At 34.0% G+C, this 17,417-nt stretch overlaps 3 protein-coding genes and 1 pseudogene across 3 annotated transcripts; 2 read left to right on the top strand and 2 right to left on the bottom strand.

The window, feature by feature from the left end:
* The first annotated feature begins 856 nt into the window (after positions 1–856).
* On the top strand, positions 857–5,248 carry LOC115987024 (protein PELPK1-like). Its single transcript, XM_031110465.1, has 2 exons — positions 857–1,010; positions 3,535–5,248. The coding sequence occupies exons 1-2, from the start codon at positions 908–910 to the stop codon at positions 5,007–5,009; spliced, it is 1,578 nt and encodes a 525-aa protein (XP_030966325.1). The 5' UTR covers positions 857–907; the 3' UTR covers positions 5,010–5,248.
* A 1,097-nt stretch (positions 5,249–6,345) lies between these two features.
* Positions 6,346–7,817, top strand: LOC115984643 (annotated as a pseudogene).
* Positions 7,818–7,909: 92 nt separating this feature from the next.
* LOC115984642 (exocyst complex component EXO70H1-like) lies at positions 7,910–9,846 on the bottom strand. Its single transcript, XM_031107668.1, has 4 exons — positions 9,647–9,846; positions 9,528–9,561; positions 8,549–8,782; positions 7,910–8,410 (listed from the first exon to the last, which is right to left on the bottom strand). Exons 1-4 carry the CDS (start codon positions 9,844–9,846, stop codon positions 7,910–7,912), a joined length of 969 nt encoding a protein of 322 aa, XP_030963528.1.
* A 1,745-nt stretch (positions 9,847–11,591) lies between these two features.
* LOC115984641 (CSC1-like protein At3g54510) lies at positions 11,592–15,376 on the bottom strand. Its single transcript, XM_031107666.1, has 5 exons — positions 15,090–15,376; positions 13,778–13,918; positions 12,957–13,020; positions 12,567–12,779; positions 11,592–11,666 (listed from the first exon to the last, which is right to left on the bottom strand). The coding sequence occupies exons 1-5, from the start codon at positions 15,374–15,376 to the stop codon at positions 11,592–11,594; spliced, it is 780 nt and encodes a 259-aa protein (XP_030963526.1).
* Positions 15,377–17,417: the final 2,041 nt, after the last annotated feature.

Raw genomic sequence — 17,417 nt, 5'->3', positions numbered from 1 at the left:
TATATATATATGTATGTATGTATATATTTAAAAATTTCAGGTAAGGGGGTTTAATTCCCCCAAAAATAAGCTAGCTTCGCCCCCTGCTAAAATGTCATAAAATTCGTAGAAGGCCCCAACAATAGAAGAGGAGAAATCCAACATTAGTTTTACCAACTCCTTCACGAAAGTTTTTTCCAATGCATTCAACATATGCCAAAACTAGTTTTCTCTATGTTTGGAGAATGTTCTCTTTTTCCCTAATCACATACCTTCAAATTTGGTACTTTTGTGATTTGAAAGCATACATTCGCTATAGTAGGTTGGAAATTGTCTCTTCCATTTCTTTTGCAGGTTTGCTGATTCAAGCACAATTCCGAAGTGCATCGCTAGCCTTCTTCTCTTATGTTGATATAAGTAGCGGACTCAACTTTCCTAAGTGGAACCCAGGTCCAAGGCAGTCCAATCAAAGTTTGACCAAAAATAAAAAAACCAACAACTATTATTGTAACATTTATCCTGTCATGTACATGACATGAGAGGAATAACATGTACAAGACCAAACCTGGAAATGGCATACACGATGCATGTATATTAGTGGGGTTTTGCCAACTTGCCATCTTCGAAGCTAGGGCATAAAAGCAACAACTGTAAAGTACAGTATGTACAACTACATTTTCGGCATTTCGAGTAGCAAAGTCAGCCAGCACTGAAACTGTCATTTACCTTAAAGAGAAATAAATCAGAAAGGCCCCAAGACTTCATGCAATGAAGCCCTTAGTTAGTGCTGCGTAGGTGAACCGATTAAACAGCTTTACTAAGCTCACAATATATAATGAGACCTACAAGACTCAAAAGTCTCAAAGTGACTCAAAGCTTGAAACAACTAGTAGAAGTGCAAAGCCTAATCTCTTAAGCACTGTTCACTATGAAGACTAGATCCTTTTGTCAAGGGGCTCTTCTGGGCTTCTTGGTGGTGTTCTTCTCGTTTGCTGTGAGCTGCTATGGTGAACCTGGTCAAGACTCTTCAGGTATATTTGCTCTCTAACATAATAAGAGTATTTTGCTCAGCTATTTTAGGCTAGCTCATAGCTGCTTCCTTCATTGTTTAAACATTAGGATCTGTAGACTTGTAGCTACTGCTTGTTGCTAATTTGTTACAGTTGCTAATAATAATAAAATTTTACTAAAATTAAACAAAAATATGAAAAATAAAATTGGCATCTATCTAGTGACTAGTATAGTATTAGCAATATAAAAGATACAAAATATATATATATATATATATATATATATTTTTTCCCTAATACACTTCAACTCAATCATATATTATCTATCAAAATAGAATTCAATTTTTCTTTTAAATCCCAAAAAATTTTCGGTAATAATATTAAAATTCAGATTTTGTTAGATCTTTCATTTAATTTGTTGAAAAATACAATATTCATAATTGAGAATATTGTTCATAATTGTAGAAGAAATTGGGAGGATTAGTATAATAAGTATGCTCACTTTATAAACAAATGGTTATGCTCATGATTTTCTAGTCCTTACTAATCATTGACACAATTCAAAAAAATTTTACAATTTTTTGAAGTCTAAATATCGCTCTACGTTATGATTATAATGGTGAATTTCTATTTTAGAACTAGTTTTTTCATAATTTGTGAAGTCTTTTTGATAAAACTTATTTATAACTAAAAAATGTCATCAAATGTAATTAAAAATACTTATGTACCTCTTGAGAATCTAAAATTGAGCTAGTAATAAGCAACTCCATTATTGTTTCACTATAACGATGATTCAATTATTACAATTGAGAATGTAAAAAATATTAATCAATAATGATATTCAGCCGTAAAGTTTTCTTGCTAATCGAAGAAAAAAAAAAAAAAAACTAGACAGCCTATTATCTTTTAGGCGGGGCTAGATAGCATGGCAGCACCCAACTCTTAAATTTCTAAACTTTTAATTTCGGTTCCTTAAAAGCAAACAATAGAAGTGTTATACCGAACATATGTTCAAAATGCATATATATATATATATATATATATATGTGTGTGTGTGTGATTGTTTTTGATTTGTGTGTTAAAATAGGTTTTTTAAGGGGCCCACCAATCACAAATATAGGCTAAGTTTCAATTTTGGGATTGGCTTTCAATTTTGGAGGGGAGCGAGGGCGATGTATGAATTTTTTGAAAATAACTTAAAAAATTTATTAAAAAAATATACAATTTAAAACCTTTAAAGTCCCTCTGGTCTAGTGGTGGCTCCATCTCTCTATATATTTACCATGAAAACATTTAAACAAAAAGAAAAATTAATTGTCTATGGCATTCATTTTTCAAACCAAAGAAACAATCACAATACAAAGCTTATCTGAAAAGTAAAATATCACTCTATTTGTTTGGATGGAAAATGTTTTATTTTTTGGTGTTTAGTATGGTAGAAGTCTATGAACAATTAAGCTCTGCACCAACAAAACTCTCCCAATGGTGTCTTTTGTTTCTTTGCCCCTTTCTCACCACAAAGATCAACTATCGACCCTTTTTTAAAAAAAAACTCAAACCAATTACTTTTCTGCTTGATTTTTCACATAATACAAATGAAACAATGGAGTATATATATATATATATATATATATATATATATAAAGAACTAAAAAATATAATAGGCTATAAATTTATCTTAAATGGGTTTTGTAAAATGTAATATTACCACTCTTTTTTTTTAGAGGAATACCAGTCTGTTTTGATTCCTTTCTTACTACCTCATTTAATTTTTTGTTTAATTCACTTCTTTATAATATAGGAAGGATTTAATCACAATCTTATTTCAATATGTTGCCAAAAACTTGTAAAAGAAAATGTTTCAAGTAATATTTGCGGGCCCATGAATCATTCAGCACATGACATATGATTTGATGAAAAGAAAAATAATAACATATATAAAAGATATAAAAGATTACATGTCTATACAATAGGGTTAATCAAACCTTTTTGTCAAGAGATTTGTAACTCAACAGGTTGATACTTTTTGGTGTCCATAACATTCAGGGTATAAATTTCCCCTCTCTTATTGTAAACTATCAAATTTTTTTTTTTTTTAAGTGTTAATCAAGCCTCCCTTGAAGCTCACTACTGGAGACTTGAACTCTAGCTCTTACTTCTCATATTTCATAAACACTTATACTTGTAGAGTGACTATCGCACAACAAAGGGTTTGCGGTACGTAGTAAATCAAGCCTCCCTTAAATGACTATAAGATTAATGTTAATCACGCCTCCCTTAAAAAAATTTCTAACACCACCAGCAATAGATATTGCTCTTAACATCGAAGGTTTCTTCATTCCAAAGCCATATTATATATCAAAGGACAAAGAAAAGACATCCTTGCATATGATATCATTCTTGTTGTTCCATCATATAATTTTAAATGACTGATCATCATGATAGTATTTGTTTTTATTTTTTTATTTTTAGAAGTGATAGTATTTTTGTGCTGGGCTTTGTGTATAATTCTAAATGATTCATTTTAATGTGTTTGTTTGTGCAGGGATTAGTGTAACCACTAATGGAAAGTCTAACAATGAAGGGTTCAAAGCAACCATAGATCTTGATAAAGGAAGATTCAAGAAACCTTTTCCACCGCACATTCCAATCTTTAAGAAACCATCAATTCCCATCCTTGCAAATCCACACCCACCAAAAGTTCCAATTTTTAAAAAGCCACTTCTACCACCCATTCCTGCTTTCAAGAAGCCATTTCTTCCACCAATTCCAAATTTTAAGAAGCCACTTCTTCCACCAATTCCAATTTTCAAGAAGCCATTACCACCACATGGTCCAATTGTGAAGAAGCCACCACATGTTCCAAATTTGAAGAAGCCGCTTCCACCACCAACTCCAATTTTCAAGAAGCCATTACCACCATTAGTTCCAGTTTTCAAGAAGCCACTTCCTCCAACTATTCCAAGTTTCAAGAAACCAATACAGCCACCAATTCCAGTTCTTAAGAAGCCATTTCCATCGTTTAAAAAACCGTTTCCATTTAATAAGCCAATTCTTCCACCTATTCCTAATTTCAAGAAACCACTTCCATCAATTCCAGGTTTTAAGAAACCAATTCTTCCACCTATTCCTGATTTTAAGAAACCACTTCCATCAATTCCAGATTTTAAGAAGCCAATTCTTCCACCTATTCCTGATTTTAAGAAACCACTTCCACCAATTTCAGGTTTTAAGAAACCACTTTTACCACCAATTCCAGGTTTTAAGAAGCCGATTCTTCCACCTATTCCTGATTTTAAGAAACCACTTCCAACAATTCCAGGTTTTAGGAAGCCAATTCTTCCACCTATTCCTGATTTTAAGAAACCACTTCCACAAATTCCAAGTTTTAAGAAACCACTTCTACCACCAATTCCAGGTTTTAAGAAGTCGATTCTTCCACCTATTCCTAATTTTAAGAAACCACTTCCAACAATTCCAGGCTTTAAGAAGCCAATTCTTCCACCTATTCCTGATTTTAAGAAACCATTTCCACCAATTCCAAGTTTTAAGAAACCACTTCTACCACCAATTCCAAGTTTTAAGAAGCCAATTCTTCCACCTTTTCCTAATTTTAAGAAACCACTTCCACCTATTCCAGGTTTTAAGAAACCAAATCTACCACCAATTCCAAGTTTTAAGAAGCCAATTATTCCACCTATTCCTGATTTTACGAAACCACTTCTACCAATTCCGGGTTTTAAGAAGCCAATTCTTCCGCATATTCCTGATTTTAGGAAACCATTTCTACCACCAATCCCAGGTTTTAAGAAACCAATTCTTCCACCTCTTCCTAATTTTAAGAAACCATTTCTACCACCAATTCCAGGTTTCAAGGAGCCACTTTTGCCACCTATTCCAATTTTTAAGAAACCACTCCCTCTTATAAAGCCTTTGCCTCAATTTCCAGGTTTTGGAAAGTCATTTCCACCATCCATTCCAATTCCCAAAGCAATAGTCAAGAAGAAACCTATTCCTTAGAGAAAAAAAATTATAGATATATATTGTAATAAAGGAAAATGGTGGTGATTGTTTTGTACGCGTATAAGTTATCGAAAATGCTATTGTCAATGAAAATGTTCACAAAAAATTGTACTCCCTCTCACATTTGAAGTGCAGTGGGACCTAGTTGATGTGAAGGCTCGTGTAGAGAGAGTGAAAAAGTTTGTGTATTTTTTTGGTGCATCCAGCACTGCTCATAAATTAAATAAATTTGTTATCTTGTTACGTGGCTACCATCAAATATCAAAAAGTGGACAGTGCTCGCTAAAATGAAAATGCTTCCAAATTTATTTCCCACATACAATTAACTACCGTTTCTCCACACTAATTGATCTCCCCCCACCCCTTACGAGAGTGTTTAGTGTTCACTAAAATGATTAATAATTTTTTTCTTGACACCATGCTTGATCTTTTTTTCTTGACACTAATCAGTCGTCCCATTTAGTTTCCCTTCACTCATATTGCAAGTCAACTGAAAAAAAAAAAAAAAAAAAAAAAAAAAAAAGTCATTGATAACTCATACTTGACCTTGGGAATGACAATGCTTGAAAGGAATATTTAGACCCCTTTTCATATATTAAGAAGTGAGTTTCTAAATTATTTCTATTAATGAATTATGCAAATCTGATTAGTATATATTAATCATCACATATTACCATATTGATATATAAAAAGTAATAAAAATAAGGTAAAGAACACAACATATAGTGATGAAGTGGACAACAAATAGATAACATCCACACAAAAAAACCACCATATAAGAGTCAACTCCAAGATAAGAAGGAATTTCACTAACCATATAAGAGTCAACTCCAAGATAAGAAGGAATTTCACTATTAAAATTGAAGTTTCCAACCAAATCAGACTCATGATCCTAGTCTCTACCTTGAAGATAACTTTTGCTAACACCCCATAATTTGTTCCAAATAGCTTGGACTCTTCTTATTTGAAATACTCCACGAGAATCGCATTTGAGTTCAAGGACTGCTTTACAGATTCTTATCCGCTCTAGAACTGAGAAGGTACTATGACTTTAGCTTAAATCACCAAACAAAAAATTCATCTTGAGATTTTAAATTTGAGTTGACGGATTAGTGAAACTAGGTTTAAGAATTTCTCTTTTGTACTCAAAAAACAAGCTCTCTAACTAAATCTCTATTTTGTACATTCAACATACACATTTTTTTAAAGAACGTAGAAATGTGTAAATTGAATTTACAAAATTGTTTACATTCTTCAATAAATTGTGTACATTTAATAGTTTCATTGAAAAATTGTGCATGTTGAATATACAAAATTGTAACTTATAACTTATAATACTCTTATTAATGGCTGTGTAAAAAGCGGAAGGTTGAAGAAGCTTATCAATTTCTAGAGCAGGCAATGAAAAGGGGTATAATGCCAAACAAGTTTTGTTATACTCCTCTTATACATGTTTATCGTAGACAAGGGGAATACTCTAGGGCCTTAGATTTTCTTATTAAGATGACAGAATGAGGACATAAGCCTGATTTGGTTTCGTATGACATTCTCATCCATGGACTTATTGTCGCAGGGGAAGGTTGTGTTGTATTGGCAATGCGAGAAAAAATGTTGCAAAAGGGAGTATTGCCTAATGATGGTATTTATAATGTTTTAATAAGTGGGCTTTGTAAGAAAGGGAGGCTTCCTACTGCCAAGTTGCTCTTTGCTGATATGCTTAACAAAAAATGTACAACCTGATGCTTTTGTTTATGCCACTTTGGTGGATGGGTTTGTCAGAAATGGTGACATTCAAGAGGCCAAAAAACTCTCTGAACTCGTAATTGAAAAGGGTATAGACCCTGGTGTTGTGGGGTATAATGCCTTGATAAAAGGTTTTTGCAAATTTGGAATGATGAAAGATGCATTTTCTTGCATCATTAGAATGAGGAAAGGGCATCACGTTCCAGATGTATTTACTTATACCACCCTTATTGATGGGTATGTAAAACAGCATGACTTGGATGGTGCACTAAAGATGTTTGGGCTAATGGTGAAACAGAGATGCAAGCCAAACGTGGTCACATACACTGCCCTCATAAATGGGTTTTGCGGCAAGGCAGATACCAATAAAGCTGAAAAATTTTTCAGAGAGATGCAATCTTGTGGATTGGAGCCTAATGATGTCACATTACATACACTATACTTATTGGGAGGTTTTGTAAAGATTGTAAACTTGCAAAAGCTGCCTCCTTTTTTGAATTGATGCTGATGAGCAAGTGCACTCCTAATGATGTTACCTTTCATTATCTTGTAAATGGGTTTGCAAATATTGCACTGACTACAATTCCCAAGGAAAGCAATGAGCTTCAGGAGGTCGAGAAGTCTATGTTTTTGGATTTTTTTGGAAGGATGGTATCGGATGGATGGGTTCAAGTAACTGCGGCATATAATTCTATTATCATCTGCCTTTGCCAATATGGAATGGTTAAAATTGCTTTGCAGTTGTATGATAAGATGATCGGTAAGGTTTTCCTTCTAGATTCTGTTTCTTTTTCTGCCTTGCTACATGGCATTTGCTTGTAAGGAATATCAAAGGAATGGAAAAACATTATCTCCTGTACTTTGAACGAACATGAGCTCCAAACTGCTGTCAAATACTCACTAAAATTAAACCAATATCTTCCCCGAGGAAGGTCTTCTGAGGCTTTACTTATTTTAGAAGCCTTGATTGAAGACTACAAGTCTAATGATCAACAAGCCAAAGTCTTAGTGGGTAAGGAAGAAGAAAAAAAAATTGAAATCCCTCATCTTGCTCTGTTATAAATATAAGAAATTTGGACCAACAAATTTTTGTGGTATCCCTAAATATTGCCATCACTTAATACAAAATTCTCAAACTCCTTTCATCTTCTTCGTTAATATGATTCAGGTAACGGCGTTTGTAGATTTAACGGCCAGTCGGCGACTATATCGGCGAGTGCGCAACTGTAATAGGCGAGGAGAGAGATATAGTTCATCACGTAACGTGTCAATGGGTGGACCCCACCGCCTCGGACTGTAGCTTTTGACGGGTCTTTTTGAATGGCGGTTTCGAAATCCATTAACATTGTACGCACCGCATCGCCGAGTTTGATCAAGGAATTAATGGCCTGTGATCGGACGGTGGAGGTTGACTCGTACGAGAAGATGGATTGGATTTCAGGCGAGAGATCTGATATTGCTTCGTATAGGTCCAGAGTGCGAAACATTTTCTCGGGGGTTTTCTTGCACTTTGCCACGGTTTCCGGGAATCCAAACAGGATTAGTGCGGCCTCTTTGGAAATCTCAGAGAAGCAAGACTCTCTGATAGAATCTGAGGCTGAGAAAACGTGGTCGCAGAGAATTCTCTCGCCGTAAAAGAGTGTTTTCACGGCGACCTTCACTGCGTTCAACCAGGTTTTGATTTTGAACGAACATGAGCTCAAAACTGCTGTCATAAAGTGATGGATTTCTTTGCTTTTTGAGGAATCATTTTATATGAATCATATAAAAATATTTTGAAGGACCAAATATACCTGGATAGAGTAATGATGGAATGTGGGGAGAAAACGTTTCTTGCAGTACTCATTAAACATCAAAGTGAGCAAGAGCAGTGGAATTATTGATATGGAAGCAGCTGGCATTGACTTGAGTCCGAAAAGACCAATCATGGTAATTTGCATGAGAACAATTGCAACAAGAATATAGTGATGAATGTATGGCCAGTATTGTCCACATGTCTCGTACACAATTGCATATACATCTTGAATCTGCAAAACATATTTTTATTTATAAGCCTTGATATTGGTAAGTTGGAAAAATAATGTTGTTAACAAAAGAAAATCATTGACTTTCAAGGTGTATATCAATCCTCGCAATGACTGAAACAAATGTTAATAGTTCCATTCGTGGAAGTGTGGAAACAAGTTTGATGTTAACTCAAGACAAAATGTTCAATACATAATGGAAAGTTAAATATGTCAAGATAATTTATCCATTATCAAAAAAATTTGATAATATTTTAAGGACTTTTTAGCAAAAGTTTTGATGATAAAATGATTGTTCCCTAAGGGTCATTAGTTATTTTTTGGTTGGTTATGGACCTTATGCAGAAGTAGGAATAATGTATAATACATCAGCATTGCAATGATAACTTCTTAGTTTCTCAAAAAAAAAAAACTTCTTCCATAGGCATCTTTTTCTTCTCCTTTTCAGGGGAAAAGAATAAAGAAAAGAAAAATGGCCAAGGCACTACCTGAATTTTAAAAAACCAGATTTTCTGCTTAGTCTAATAGTATATAATCAAATATTGAATGAAGAACAGGCATTCCTTGGAGATTGTGATAAGCCTGATAATATATAGACTAAATGCATGCAAATGAAACGAGTGTCGCACAATAGAGACAAAAGCTAATGTTACAAAATAAATCTCCTAACAAAATTCTCTCTCTCACACACACACACACAAAAACTAATACAGTTATTTTACGTTCTTAATTTTTGTGTTCATGTCACACTGAAGTTTGAAGAATTTTTAGCAACTGTTACTCTGTTGCAGACAAAAGCGATAAGTAGAAAAGATTCCACAGATATTATTTATCCCAGAAGAAGCACAGCAGGAACAGAGTCATTACATTAATTCTACAGCCATGACTGGAGGAAACCATTTCTTCAGTTTCTCATATTTGGCAATTCCTTGAACAGCAGTGACTGGGATAGCAAAGAAAATTGTAAGAAGTGATGCTGCAAGAACAACTCCAATTTTGTAAAGTGGAAGTATTCTATATGGAATTGCCAAAGTCCTCCATGATACATCCCTTGGTTCTGGAGCCATTTCGGTGATCCATAGAAGTGGATGTGAGTGCTGCTGAGATTGAGCGGCTAGTGCAGCACCACAACGAGACTTGAATATAACGAAGGCAACAGGTAGCTCCCACAAAAATACAATAACTCAGTAAATGTATATTTGAAATATCTTCAGAAAGGCAAAGAACATTCAAATACAGTTATACTCCTAAAAATATATAGTTTGAGCAAAGCTGCCTTGACTTCATATTACACAGGACACAAAATCCCTTAGGTAATTTTTTTTTTTTTTTTTTTTTTTTTCTTAATGGTCTTTTTTGAAGGGGATCTAAGATGATTTTATTAAACATTTTTTTGCTCATACTAGATGATTGGGGCGTTAAACAGTATTTGAAAAGAATCATATGCATGCTGTTATGAAGTTTCTCAATGGAATCTCATCTTGACGAGTATCCCTGCACCATTACGACTTCCATAGAACACCTATCACAATACCAGTTGGGCTATATTGTTTAGAGAACCATACGTGCCAATTCTTCACCACTGCCTTTCAACCACCAACACCAGCACTACTGCAACACAACCACCTAAGCAAATTCCTACTCTTCAAATCTTATCATATCCCTCTCAAGCCTCAAGCAATGCCCTACAAGTTTTACCTAAGTGGCCTGAGTCTAGGCAAATGCATGAGTAATACCTATTCAAACAAAGAGTTAAAGTACTGTATGTATATATGAATGGTGTTCCCAATTTCCCACTTGGCCACTTAAGCATGTATTGAAAGATAGGTATATCAATATTTCTTAACCTAAAATACTCATGGTTTCGTGCTTATGAAGGAATCCAAAAGTATCTACGCTAGCCAATCAGAAGATCATGAACAGTGAATTTTACTAGGTGTAGCAGATTATTAAGAAGTAGAGTGACTTCAGCTATACCTAAAACATTCACTTTATTCTGTTTATCAAGTACTCCACAAGTATCTGAGCTTGAAAAACCAGAGGATCATGACAATTATATTTAACTATGATGAGTTCAACAGATGCTTAATTTTTATCACATGTAAAATGAGTCTAGAAAACACAACACAAATTCACTAAGGCAGCAACTTCAGATTCTAGAAAAGAAACAGCCGCCCATTGTAGAAAAAGACTACATCTGGGAAGAGTGAAAACTATTCCTTCACAAACTTCCTAAAGTTATAAATTATTAGCGCAGTACTTTACTTTGCACACTTCTCTAAATCAAAATGCAAGGAAACCTATCCAATTAGCTTAACAGAGAAAATGCTGCAAATACAAACTGCAATGTTGTTGAAAGCATAGGAGATGAAAAGCAAATACCATACAGGTATTCAAATAGAATACCTCTTAATCCTAAACATTAGGGTTACCTATGGATCCTCAACAGACTAACCACAGTTCTGTATAGGATCCATTCATAATAAAGTGACTAAACCTATTGCAACCCTTCTCTTTTTTTTTTTTTTTTTGGGGGGGGGGGGGGGGGGCGGCCTTGGGACCAAATATGAGCAAAATGGACAACACTAATCACAAACATTAGCAGTGAGCAAAATAGAAAATGTCCATGTCTCCAACATTGGAATAAATCATAATTACTGCCACCAACATAATTACCTTTTTCTTGATCACAATTTCATGCTGTAATTGGCGTATCTTTTCACAAAATACTTGAAGGCTGTCCTTGTGCAAGGATATCTTCACAGCATTATCTCGAGATCCATCCAAGAGCAAAGTTTCTCTCTTATGTTTGTTAGCTGTGGGCCTCTCTCTCAAGTCCTCTATCTTTCTTGAAATAGATTCTGCCTGGCTCTACATTTAATAATATCTGTAAGAGGCGCCCATCACAAACAGGAAAAAACTGAAAGGGAAGGATATCTCATGTGTTGCTGAGATAAAATAAGGATGTTCACAAAATATCTTATTTTTACTTGAAAATTCCACACGTACTAAGTGAAAACAAAATCACCATCTTCAAAAAGTCAAGCTAGAGGACTAATGACAAAAGTTGATTTTTGTTGTAAGATACTGCAATCATTTTATGTATTACCACTGATTTGCACTTGTCATTTTACATCTTTCATTAGAAATGTAAAAAAAAGATAAAGGAAAAACAACACTCTTTGAGGCCAATTCTGTGGGACCAAAACTAAAATCTAATTACAAAGGCTATTCTTAAACGTAGAAAACACTCATGCAAACAAGGCTAGAGCCCTACATGCAGCAGTATGATTATGTAAATCGACTGAAAATTCAGCTTAAGAGACCCTCCCATCACAACTCAAATACACACACACACATATATGTAATTTTTTTGAATTATAATAACCTGAACAGGTTGTTGCAGGGATGATATCAGTGCCACCTAACAGAAAACTATCAACGGAAGAAAATAAACTCTTCACTCAAATATTTCTTGGTCATATTTCTTGAGGTTTTCCAACATATCCACACTTCTAGAGTGAAGGTATCAGAGCCTCTTGGAAAACCACCCCAAAAAAATATAGATACGTTTTTAAGAGACAAACAGTTGTGATGACATCCTCAAAAACTATCCATCAACTGTTGAAGAAAAATAACTAAGAAATAGAATCATAGATGGAAAATATAGATCTGCAAGAAGGAAGCTATTGGCTCATGGACAACTGAAGGCAAATGCAGCAAATACTGACATAGCTAATAACATGGATGTTCAATAATTAGCACCTTCAAACCATTCAAAACTTACCAACAACACTTCAAGATCTTTTTCTTTGTATACCATTTGATAAGAATGATAACTGTATGGATAATGTTTAGAGAAGAAGTGATCAACAGAACACCCACGAGCCTTGTGTTCTGAGCAAATGGGAATTTCCTGAACAAGAATAGTAAACTGGTCAGGTCGATGCCTAATCTTCTGAAGTTGTTGAATCCTTTTAACCAAAATTTCATCATATTCCTGAGGTGAAAAAAAAAAAATAGGAAGTCACCTGTAATGTTCACTTAATACAAAGAGTGAGTGTTGCTTATGCAGTGACTGTCAGCAGCATTCCTCCAATCCAAAATACCATGCATTAAGTGTTTTTGTGGAGTAAACTACTAATTATATAGCTAGATATCTAACTGAAAAACTCACCTGATATAGTAGGTATAAGCCGTAGAAAGATAAAATCCACAAGCATGAAAAATGCACCCAAAGCCTGCATGATACAAGCATTTATGTTTTCTAGTTGTGTTTGAATACATATATGCACTTTAACACCATGCATATAGGCGTTATGAATTAAAACATGGAGGTAGCTTCTTGGTACTAGAAGCACAATTAAACTTTTTATTTTTATTTCTTGCTAAGGTAAAACCATATTTTTTTAGTAAATTCATAAATAATCTGAAACCAGAGAGTTTGGTTCTGGATGACACAGAATTACTCTTAAAACTTGCATTCACAAAATTTCATTTAAAGGAAAATGGCAATCATTAATTCGCCACTTACAATGGTATCGTAAAAGAATTTCTCTGCTGAGCATTACATGGTCAACAATATCCAACTGTCCATATCAGGTACAAAATGCCACAAAATGTTTCATCTAACATTAGAAGTGAGATAACATCAATCAGTAAATTATTGAATCCATTTATTTAAGTCAATTTAACAAAATCATCTTGCATATTTGGCATTAATCCGCAAATTTGTGTCCTTATTTGTTTCTCTTGAACATAAAATATCAAAACATCATCCTGGAGAATAAGATTTATTTATTTATTATTTTTTTTAAAAACTCCCAACATTTTAGGATCAATAGCCAGAGTTAACAATGATAGCCACAGGTTCTTATGTTTTAGAGTTGGAACTGAAATCTGAAAATAACATGGAAAAAAAATTATAGCAAGATGTGCAAAATTTACTTCATGCCAGTCTTTGTAAATGTTTTGTGTGCAAGGTTAAGAGAGTCTCACCTGTTAGAACCAGGAGTAATGTTAGATATTGAAAAAGAATCCAAGGAGTGATAGCTCTGGTATGGTACATCCTGGCCATTATAATTTACTGGGAGAAGTACCACCAACCCCACAAGAGAGCATACAACAAAAAATTTGATACTGCAAAACAAGTACAATTAGAATAATGAAAATCTAAGAGCATCATTATCAACAAAATTTGTAACTAGAGTGTACATAGCATTGTTGATATGCTAAATCATTTTTCATAAGTCATTACAGAAATATCCCATCATTAATTTCTTAGAACTAACTGCATTAATTTCTTGAATGTTCTGCCCAAAAGGGTTTGCTCAAGTAAAAACACACCCCATAAAACTGAACACATAGAATAACTCTAGTTATAAACTTATAATACTCAAGATTTGACACATTTTCTTTAAAATGCAGCCAATCAGATTTCTGTTCTGTAGTACAGGAAAGGAAGTTCACACTTCAGACATGAGCATGTTGAAACATTTGTAATTCAGAAAATATTCATCATTCAGTGATTCAAATCGCAAGTATGGAGCATGACATGAAAATAACAAAGGATTTATTTTAGGAGAGCCATTGAAATAGTGGTAAATATTCTTACACACTCCTTAGGGTACACTCCTTGCACACAATATCCATAATTTCACACAAACTTCCACATTTTTAAGCATATCCACATGTAACACATGAAATGGGTGGTGTGTACAAACGATGTACACTAACAAGTACACAATAATCAGTAATGTGCCCTTAAAATATAAGCTTTTCTTTTTCTTTTCCTTTTGGGCTTAAAACAAAATCAACAACATAAGTATAGATTTTCGTTCCAACTCCAATGAATTGAGATTACCCCGAAAGATCCAGAAATCTTTATTGTTTAACATATGCTTAACAATCAGTAGAGATCTCATTGGTTCAATAAATGAAACAGTTTAGTGTCAAAGCTTTATACCCTCCAATTTTACACATTGACCACTTCAAGTTTTAAAACAAACAACATTGACCCAACCATTGTTTGCATATCATTTATATATATAGAACCCAAAAATATTCCAACCACCCAAAACTAAACTAGTGCCTCCCTTCCTTTCATATATATATATATATATACACACACATTGTGAAAATCAACCTTGAACAAAAAACTTAAGGTTAGCTATTTTTTCCCATAATATCTTCACAGTCTGAAATCCAAAGAAACCCCACAAAACTGAATTGTATAAACAAAATAAAGCAGTACTAAGTAAATGAGAGTTTATAAAAAAGCAAACATATTCAGAAACATATAAAAACTGACCCGAACTTGAAGAGTCTGATGATGACAAGAGCGTCAAGGCCACTGGAGTCGAGAATTTCATCTTCAGTGACGCGAAAAGCGCGAGGAATCCAAGAGACAGAAGGGAGGAAGCGACGGAAAGAGAAGGTTTGATCATGGAAGTGAATCTGTTGGCCATTGGAGAGGCGACGAGCGTAGTATATGGGAGCGAATGAGGGCTGTTTCTTGAAGATGGAAAAGAGGGTGAGAGTCACTAAGGCCAAGCCTATGTTAATGGCTGCCGAAGCAAACAGACTATGGGGGTTCATTTTTTTTCTTTTTTTTTTTCACTTTCACAATCACACACACAGTTAGAGAGATCTCTCGCTTTGTAAGTTAAGAAGTGTAACAGTGTAACATACAGACAAACACAGAGGTTGTCACTGGCCACCTTTGGTGATATACGTGGCAGAGTTGCACGTTGAGGACAACGTAAGACATGCGTAACTGCTTTGCCTGCATGCGTGCTAAATTCAAGTCTGCTGATTATTCATTGAATTTGCTCAGTTTTTATACTAACTGTTTCAAAGAAATTTTTTTTTTTTTTAATTTTTATAATTAACTGCGGGAAAAATGGTTTTGATAATTGTTTGGGTGGCTAACTTTGGACCAAAATAAAAGTAGGACTAGTATGTTCTTTGGGGTGTGTCTGAGTTAGGACATTTTCTTTTTCATAAGAAGATTATTATTTTATTTGTTTAGATTTTCATAATGTGTGACGTCTGCTCTTGAGCTAATTTGAATATACTTAATAAGAATAGTATATTTGCTTTAAATTATTAAGGAATGAATGAAAAAATAACTCAAAAGTACCTATGTTTCCCTAATAAAAAGTTAGAAATCCTAAAGTGCCTATTTGATTATAGATAAAATTAGTATATTTATTTGAATCCCAAATAGGAAAGGAAAATGGACTATATACAAGGGAGTTGACTATAGGGTCCTAAGGACACCTCACTCTTTGGGGAAGGAGGAGTACCTACCTATAGACATCCTATTTTGTATCCTAGTATAACTTAAGTCATCAGTCCTTAATAAGGAAGTTTGGGTAATTAAGTATTTTTAATAATTCGAAAATAACCACAACTCAAAAATGTTCAAAATCAGTTCAATTACATTGTTGAACATTTGTTCACTTTTAAGAACAATATCTCTTGAAGCTCAACCAATTTTTGTAAGAATTGTTCCATTAATAAGATATCTAAGGCTTCAAAATATGCAAAACTTTAACATAATTTGGATTTTTAATGGGTAAGATATGTCAGTTTGAAGTTAGGACAACAATGCTGTCATGATATACATGTTTCTTTGTGCACATTTGATTGGATTGAATTATTTGGATGTGTATTGTGCACGTGTGTACTTAGCCTCACATTAGGTGTTTACCACATAGATCTTGGGTCTATAAGTGATGTTAGGATTTTTCTTTCGTAATTAAGTATTTTCATGAAGTTACTGAGTCAAAGCATAAGTAACTTCCATAATATCTACAAATATTCTTTTTAGATCTTAAGTTCTATGTTTTTGTTATATTATTTTTTTAATTGTGAAAGTGATAATAATGTGAATAGCGGCTGCATAATAGAGCCAATCTTGGATGGGTGAAGTGTTGCTTTTCAATCTATTAACTTATTTGCAATTCAATAGTAGAATCAACTGGTCAAGAGGGAGAGTTGAGTTGCCCCAACCCCATGGACAATGGACACACACACACATATATATATATATATACACACACATTCATGGCATATTGATTAATGATTATAGTATTTCTACCTTTTGATTAACGTTGGAGTACAAGAACAAACTATGAATTACAATTTGTCGTTCGGCCTACTACGTACCAATTTTACCAATTCCTCAATCTCTAAGTTCAAGTAGTTAATTAAATTGGACCACGCGTGAAGGAGGAGGTAGACAGCCCATGAGGTCCATTACTAAACATTACATAATTTTGACTCTCTCTTGAAATGATATTCAAATCAAAATGAATTAAATTAGCATTTGGTTGAGAGCATATGTATCATGATGTGCATCTAAATGCATCAAGTGTGACACGTGGCATGAAATTAATTAGCTGGTTTGATTTAAAGGGGTTGAGTGAAAACGGGAAAATTAAGAATGCTTAATACTTGTGAGGGGGAAGAATGCTTAATACTTAATCTCATAGAGCGTGAGTTTATGGGATATATTGACAAAAGGATCTTATCTAACCCAAGTATAAAGTTGGGTGCTAAATTTGGAGGTATAGATGAAGATTCATAGAGAAACCTATTAAAAGTTGTTTAGAAGGGGAGGAAGATAGAGAGA

Source organism: Quercus lobata, chromosome 4 (assembly GCF_001633185.2).
Source record: "Quercus lobata isolate SW786 chromosome 4, ValleyOak3.0 Primary Assembly, whole genome shotgun sequence".
NCBI lineage: Eukaryota > Viridiplantae > Streptophyta > Magnoliopsida > Fagales > Fagaceae > Quercus > Quercus lobata.
This window is presented reverse-complemented; position numbering and strand designations above follow the sequence as displayed.